At 43.8% G+C, this 8,407-nt stretch overlaps 1 protein-coding gene across 1 annotated transcript; it reads left to right on the top strand.

Annotated features, from left to right (window-relative positions):
• The first annotated feature begins 4,533 nt into the window (after positions 1–4,533).
• Positions 4,534–4,806, top strand: SERTM2 (serine rich and transmembrane domain containing 2). The gene has a single exon (XM_047843190.1). The coding sequence runs from the start codon at positions 4,534–4,536 to the stop codon at positions 4,804–4,806; it is 273 nt and encodes a 90-aa protein (XP_047699146.1).
• The last annotated feature ends 3,601 nt before the right edge of the window (positions 4,807–8,407 follow it).

Raw genomic sequence — 8,407 nt, forward strand, 5'->3', positions numbered from 1 at the left:
CTCTTGGTTCATGAGTTCGAGCCCCGCATCGGGCTTTCTGCTGTCAGCACAGAGCCTGCTTTGGATCCTCTGTCCCTGTCTCTCTCTGCCCCTCCCCTGCTGGTGCTCTCTCTCTGTCTCTCTCAAAATAAATAAATAAACTTTTAAAATTTTTCAAAAAGATTGCACCCATGATGGCAATATGCCATAAACCAAGGAGTATGACTTATCCAAACCTGTACTTGAGTTACTCCAATGTCAAAGAGGCATCTCGCACTTGACTTGCACTAGCAGTGAGTGAGTTATCTTCCTTCCACTTCTCTCTTGGAGGGTAGGTGAAAAAGTGATGCCTCTGTCTGGGCTGCCCGGGACTGTCAGAGTCCTGAACCTGAAGTGCTCTCCCGAGTTTGTAGAGTGGTGTTTCTCAGCCCCGGCTGCGTATCAAAATCACCTGTAGAGCTTTAAGCATTACAGATGTTCATGCCCCCATGCCGACCTACTGAATCAGAGCTTCTGGAGGGAGGACCCAGGTACATACATTTTCAAAAAGCTTTTTATAAGCGATCCTGAGGGCAGCAGGAACTAGAAACCATTCCTTGCAGAGTGTGCTTAGAAATTCTAAGTGGCTAGCTTGTCACAAAGGACAGATTTCAGGGTCCTATCGATACCCAGAGATTCTGATCTAAAAAGCAAGGGAAAGGACCTGGAAGTCTGCATTTGTAGTAAGCATCTCCAAGTGAGTCTGATGAAGGGACTTCCTGGGACCACACTGAGAAACATTGCCCCAAAGGTTCCAAAACACTAGGGACTCTGGGTGATTACTCTGTGTACTCGTTTCCTAGGGCTGCCATAAACAAACTACCACAAACTAGGTGGCTTCAAACAACAGCAGTGTATTCTCTTAGGTCTGGAGGCTAGAAGTCTGAAATCAGGGCATCAGCAGGGCCACGTTCTCTCTGCAATCTGTAGGGTAAAGTCTTTCCTTGGCTCTTCTAGTTTCTGGGGTTTGCTGGCAATCCCTGGCAATCCTTGGCTTGGAGATGCAGCACTCCAATCTCTGTTTCTGTCTTCCCTTCTTTTCTTTTCTTTTCTTTTTTTTTTTTTAGTGTTAATTTATTTTTGAGAGAGAGAGAGAGCGAGCAGGGGAGTGGCAGAGAGAGAGGGAGACACAGAATCCAAAGTAGGCTCCAGGCTCTGAGCCATCAGCACAGAGCCGACATGAGGCTTGAATTCATGAACCTCGAGATCATGACCTGAGCCGAAGTCAGACGTTTAACCGACTGAGCCACCCAGGAGCCCCTCTCTCTTCCCTTCTGATAAGAACACCAGTCATATCGGATTAGGGCTAACTTAATGACCTCATTTTAACTGGAGCACATCTACAAAGACCCTATTTCCAAATGAGGTCACATTCACAGGTACCAGGTGGTAGGATATCAACATATCTTTGGAGGAGACACAGTTCACCCCATAACACTGTTTTAAATAGTTTTTTTCTTTTTTATTTAAAAAAATATTTTTAGCATTTACTTATTTCTGAGAGAGAGAGAGAGAGAAGACACAGAATCCGAAGCAGGCTCCAGGATCCAAGCTGTCAGCACAGAGTCCGATGCAGGGATTGAACTCACACACCATGAGATCATGACCTGAGCCAAAGTTGAATGCTTAACCAATTGATCCACCCAGGTGACCCTTAAATATATGTATTTTTTTAAGTAGGGCCCCAGGGGCGCCTGGGTGGTTCAGTTGATTAAGCATCCGAATTCAGCTCAGGTCATGATCTCACAGTTCTTGAGTTCGAGCCCTGCACCGGACTCTGTGCTGACAGCTGGGAGCCTGGAGCCTGCTTCAGATCTGTCTCTCCCTCTCTCTTTGCCCCTCCCCTGCTCACTTACACTCTGTCTCTGTCTCTGTCTCTGTCTCTCTCTCTCAAAAGTAAATACGCGTTAAAAATTTAAAAATAAAGAAATAAAGTAGAGCCCAAACCACCAATGAGACTGATTAGCTATGTTCTTTGGCTCGGATATCTGGAGAAAAAGACCTACACTTAGTTGCCTTTCAAAGCTCAGTGTACAAACAATCACTTGAAAAGCTTGGGCCCGGGATTCATATTCCTGGGTCTTGATCCAAGATACCAGAATTCAGGATAAAGGATATGTACTGTGATTGTCTTTTCTACTTATTAGTGGATCAGAAATCAAAAGAAACGTACCTTTACGTTGCGCAAACGTGTCTCCTCGACCACTGCTCCAAAGACAGTAGAAGGATACCCTGTCTCTTTGCTCATGTTTCTTGTGAGCCAGGTGGCCCTGCATGGGCGGTAGGGCAGTGGGTAGGCAGACTGAGACTCATCCAGATTCCAGAAAGTATAGTAATGTGGACTAGTAAATATAAAGTTTAAGTGCTTCCAGGCTGGGGGCAAAATTCAAGACTATTGGAAGGGTAATGTGATTGTTGGAGCTGTTTCTATTTACTCTTCTTCGGTATGTTGACAAGAGACAGAACGAGGCTACACTGTCAGCTCTCTGTTACCAGCACGCAAAGAAGTTTGATGGGTGATGGAGGTTTATTTTGTTTATTTTAGTCACCCAGACTCAGAATTCATGTTCACGACAGCAAGCCAAATCATTTTTGGAAGACTTCGACAGTAAATAGTTGACCCCATTTACACACTGGAATGTTTTCGCCAAGAAAGACAAGGTTCTGTCTTTGCCAATAATCGAAGATACAGTTATTTGCTCGGGAGCAGACACGCCCTCTCGATCCCTTCAGATCTACAAATACTGAAAAAATAGTATATCCTCCGTCCACGGACCTAAAGGAGAGAGAAAGGCCATAAAAACAAAATTGGGGGAGGCCTGCACTGCTAAAAATTCCATGATTTGTTAAAGCGACCCACGGCACTGGGACCTAGAGTTTGAAAAAATGAATCCTTAGATTTAGGTCTTCGTTATTTTATTTTATTTTTTTTTAAGTAGGCTTTGTGCCCAACGCGGGGCTTGAACTCATGACCCAGAGATCAAGAGTCGCACGCTTTACCGACTGAGCCAGCCAGGTGCCCCTAGGCCCCCTTTATTTTAATGCTGGGGTTTCTTGGGTAAGCCAGAGCAGCAGTTCTCATCCTGGCTACACTTGACAGCCATTTGTGAGCTTTTAAAAAATACCAGTGTTTGGGGCATCCGGGTGGCTCAGCTGGTTAAGTGTCACACTCTTGATCTCGGCTCGGGTCATGATCTCACGGTTTGCGGGTTTGAGCCCACATTGGGCTCTGTGCTGGCAGGGCAGAGCCTGCTTGGGATTCTCTCTCTCTCTCTCTCTGCCCCTCCCCCACTTGCGCTGTCTCTGTCTCTTTCAAAATAAATAAATAAACTTAACAAAACATACCAGTGTTTGGACCCCACCTCAGACCGATAAAATCTGACTCTCTAGAGTGCTTTCCAGGCCCCTACTGTGGAGATTATGGTTTAGAAAGTCGATGTTGGGGCCCTTGGTCTATCCTTTATTATCTCAGGTAAATCTTATGATCAATTAGTTTGGAAAACACTCTCCTAATCTAGCCTAGTTATTAGTTGCTGTTCAGTGATCCGAATTTTTCTTTTCTTTAATAGCCATGTACCACATAGAAAGAAGCATTCAAATTGAAAACTCAGAATATCCTTTTAAAACGAATTTGCCGTTTCGCAAACGTTTTGCAATATATCCGTTAATTTGTCTTTCAAAAGAAATTGCCATCTGTTTCTCTTAGATACCTGAATCTTTTATTTCTGTTTTTGATTTTCAGGAATATAAATCTGTTGAAGAATCTTAAGAGTCAAATCTTCTGAGCCTAGACATACTGCTGTCAGCATCTCTTGAGACCTCCTCCTTCTGAGAATTCCCAGGTCTGACCACACTTTCCCTCCAGCCTACAGTGAGGGACGTCAACACACATCCTCTAGACTTCCAGCCCTCGAGCTGTGGCAGCTGGGGCAGGAATCTTACAATTCCATCCTTAGGGGAGATTCAGAAAGACAAGAAGGGTGAAAAGTCAGATATGCTGAGTCTGAAACATACAAAAGCCTTTAGAACGGCTCCTCACAGAAGAACCCAAATAAATCCACATAATTAGTGCGCATATTTAGATGAGCTATACATAAAACAGAAAGCCTTTCTCCCTCTATCAAAACAGAGTAAAAAGTCTGATTTAATACTCAGATTCTTGTCCCCATGCCAGTATTATAAAGCAGTTTCGCCGCATTTGTTTCAATCTGTGTAAGAGTAGGACTGTGGAAAATAAAAGACTTATTTGTATATTATTTTTTTAATGATTAAGAATTTCCGATGAAACCTGTGTAAGAGAGGGGTGCTGTGCTGGAGGACAGAGTGTGGCAATTGCCAAATTAGAACATCACCATTTTCTTGCCTGTGCGCTAGTGACGGGGTCCGGGTCGTGATTGCTTTGCATGAGATTGTTAGAACACCTCCAGGATACGCAGAGACAGTCTATGTGGCTGTGGAATGCCTCGAGGGCAATAGAAAGCAAATAGAAGCAGGTACCGACTGAAGTCTTGAGTGATGACGGAGGTGCATTTCAAGTACCATGGAAATCTCACTGGCCGCGCCCATTTCCCCACCCTGGCAACAGAGGTTGATAACACTTCCGATAAGTATTCCAACCTCTACATGTATGTGGGCTTATTCCTGAGCCTCCTAGCCATTCTCCTCATCCTGCTCTTCACCATGCTCCTTCGGCTCAAACATGTCATCTCACCCATCACTTCCGAGAGCACAGAAAGCGTTCCTCAATTCACAGATGTAGAGATGCAGAGTCGGATCCCCACTCCTTAAAGCCGGGATGAACATGAGCTTTAGTGGATCTCAGTGAACCCTTCTATGGTGATGTCCAGGAAAGTTTCTTTTGTTGCATGTGGCTTCCCATGGAGGGAATCAACAAGTTGTTTATTTATTTAACAAGTTGTTCATGTATTTTGTGTGTGTGTGTGTGTGTGTGTTCTTCTTGATCTTGATTCTGTTTGTGGGCTAAGAGGCTTAAGACTCACTCTTTGCCAGAAATAAAGGAAATGGCAGCTGGTTGGGAGGGCAGGTTTCCATAGTAACCAAAGAGAGCCTGGGCCGTGAGCAAACCTCAGACCACAGAAATTCATATGCAGCTATTGTAAAATTCACAGGATCCTTGGAAGCTCCAAGAACAAGAAAAATCAGCTCTCGAAGGGGCTGATTGTTCAAAGAGGGTTCCCCCCCCCCAGTAAGGGACAAGTTTTAATTTAGCACTTACCCTAAAGAGTCGCCTCTGCTGACATGAAAGTAAATCATGTCAGAGGTTAATGGAAAGGACCACGAACCCTTTCCCAAAGGAGCCGTGATTTTATCATCTAAGGTCAAAGGGTTTGTCCCAAATGAAAGAAGAAATTTAAAGAAACTGTCTCAGTTTAAAGAGCAAGTGCGCAGAAAGTAGTTTCTAGTCAGCAAATTCACCTAGAGAGGGGAAATGTGCATTTTATATCTGTGTTATTACTATTACTGGACTCTTAAAAACTCAGATAATGGCAGATGTATTACAAAAATCCAGAATGATGAGCTTCTCCCAAACCAAGGGAAGATTGAGTCAAAATGTGCTCATGACAATGAATCTTGCATTATACGTGCAAATTCTTTACCTTTTTCTCCCTCCCCATCACGCTCCTGAAGAGTTGCACACAAACATGAGCTTTGTTTAAAGATGGCCTTGGCAAAAAAGACTCAGCTATCCTTTAAAGCAGGAAGGAAATAATCTTGGTATTCTGTCATTGAATGATTGTGGCTTTGGACAAACCATTCAAGCTTCTGGGTGCCAGCTTTTTCTTTCTGAAAAATGATCAGAGAGCTATTTAGTTATCACTGGACTCCTTTTAGATCTGAGGGTAAGAAAAAGACAAGGGAGGAAAGGAGTAAACACCACCCCCCTACAAATCCTTATTAAGATCAATGTCCTCAACTGTCACATTTGTCTTTCCCAGAAAATGTTTCCCTTCCTGATCCCTGCCAAAAGATGACATGGTTCGCTTATTACCTATGAGAGAAATATATTTTTAAAAATCCCATTCTCATAAGTAGCCTGGTATGCCAGGAGTGAGGGAAGAATTTGATTTTTCGCAAAATGAACGTTCCAAAAGGGAACCCGGAGGAGGTGAGTACTGTTCACCAATCACAAATTAGAAGGCCGGTCATATACTTGCCACCCAAAAGCTAATACACGTGTGTTAAATTCTACCTGCTTAAAAACAAAGTCTACCTGCTTCAAAAACAATTGGTTCTCACTTGCACCTAAAAGATGGTCACCAAATTTCACAGGGTGCTGCCTCGGGAACTGCAGTGGTGGGAAGAGATATGGTATGGATGTGAGGTTAACGCCACCTCTACCAGGCATGCAGCTGTCACTAATCTGTTACCAATTTAGATTGGCCCCTTTACTCTGATCTAAATCTAGCCTGGTGGTGAAATTCCCAAGTGCTTTCCACTTTTATACACAGTCATTTGCCAATACTCCTCTCTCCAAGGGGCTGCAAGGTGTGGAATCCCCACACGCAGAGCTAAACTTAGCGGCAAAGGCTGACTCTGGCGCACCTGATACAACAGCGGATCGTAAGAGACAGCAGGTGCATTCTGCACCATTCAGAAGAGATGAGCAGGTAGGCTCAGACTCAGGGCGTACACTTCCCTCTGGGCCTTTTATTTTCCAAAACGCATGGTGACTTTTATGTTATTGCGTCTGGTGGTTCGAGTTGTGTCTTTACTCAACACCCGGACTCCATGTCCTCCTTAAGGTTTTAGTTCTTTGGCAGCCTTCCACGCGCGCACTTCATCGAAGGCTGGCAGCGTACCCCACAACTTCTTAAGGACACACATATCCCCTCGCTCCAGGCACCCCCTTTTGTGCTCACAGTATTTGAATGCACTTTACAGTTAAGTCCGTGGCTGGATACATGAAAGAACCGATTATGCTTTCGACAGCGATAAATAGCGAGATTACCCAGTGCCTTGTTGCCAGATTTGATGAACAGACTACGCATCTATTCCTGCCCACCTGACCTCCCCAGCCCGCATGCCCAGAGTTTAACACCTCTTCTTTAGTCACTGGCTTGGAGCAAGAGTCCTGATTTATGATTAGGTGACTCACCTGGAAAACAAGCACCCTCTTTCATCACAACTACCCCATGGGATCCAGATCTTTACTGAGCATTAACCAAAGCACACAGCACAGTTGCACTAAAATAGCAGCATGACCCCCGCCCCCCGCCACAAGTTCCAGTGATGACACAAATGGAGATGCATTTAAGCAGACGTGTTGTTGTGGTGACTCACATGGTATTTAATCTTTAGGAAAATAAACTGAAGATTTTCATCGTAGCAAACTGACTATAAAGAAAAGAATTTTTCCACTTCTATTAAATTATATTCTCTCCCTCAGTATACTAATTAACGTATATTACTGCTCAAAGAGTCAGCTAGAGCACTCCATGGGCATCATTTGAATTTATCCATCTATCCACAATGCTGACTTGGCAATTCCTTCCCCCTTCCCCACTCTCCAAAAACTGCACGGTAGCCTAAATGTATATAAGCAGGTTATTTCTATGTAGATGTACTCTGTTCTAAGATGAAAGACTGATGCTTCATTTATTATTTATTTATTATTTATATTTATTACTTATTATTATGCTGACCCATATGAAATTGCCGTTTCCATATGTCAAAAAGTGTTCAGATATCAGCCATTTCATGTAACTCAACCTAATAAAAAGACTCACGACATGAATTTTCTAAATGGTAACCTCTCCTAATATGTTTAAAAATAATTGGGGCGCCTGGGTGGCTCAGTCGGTTAAGCATCCGACTTCGGCTCAGGTCATGATCTCGCGGCCCGTGAGTTCGAGCCCCGAGTCAGGCTCTGTGCTGACAGCTCAGAGCCTGGAGCCTGTTTCAGATTCTGTGTCTCCCTCTCTCTCTGACCCTCCCCTGTTCATGCTGTCTCTCCCTGTCTCAAAAATAAATAAACGTTAAAAAAATTTTTTTAATAAAAATAAAAATAATTCAATTTCTGGGGTGCCTGGCTCAGCTGGTTAAGCGTCCAACTTTTGATCTCAACTCAGGTCATGATTTCACGGTCGTAAGATTGAGCCCCATGTAGGGCTCTACGCCCAGCGTGCTTAAGATTCTCTCTTCCTCTCTCTCTGCCCCTCCCCCTCTCGTGCTCTCTCTCTCTCTCTCTCTCTCTCTCTCCCTCTCCCTCTCTCTCTCAAAAAATTAAATCAATTTCTAAAAATGTACTTTGCATACATTTCAGAATCGTGGGTTGTATCAAACAAGGCATATTGTAAAAGGCTTCTGTATTATGTATTAGGCAGGGAATCTTAAGGTTAATCAAGTAAAGATGGGCTCATCAAGCCTT

Source organism: Prionailurus viverrinus, chromosome X, assembly GCF_022837055.1.
Source record: "Prionailurus viverrinus isolate Anna chromosome X, UM_Priviv_1.0, whole genome shotgun sequence".
Classification (NCBI taxonomy): Eukaryota; Metazoa; Chordata; class Mammalia; order Carnivora; family Felidae; genus Prionailurus; species Prionailurus viverrinus.

Excerpts from the sequence above, each read along its gene's own strand:
- SERTM2 (XM_047843190.1), top strand. The coding sequence starts at position 4,534 with ATGACGGAGGTGCATTTCAAGTACCATGGAAATCTCACTGGCCGCGCC.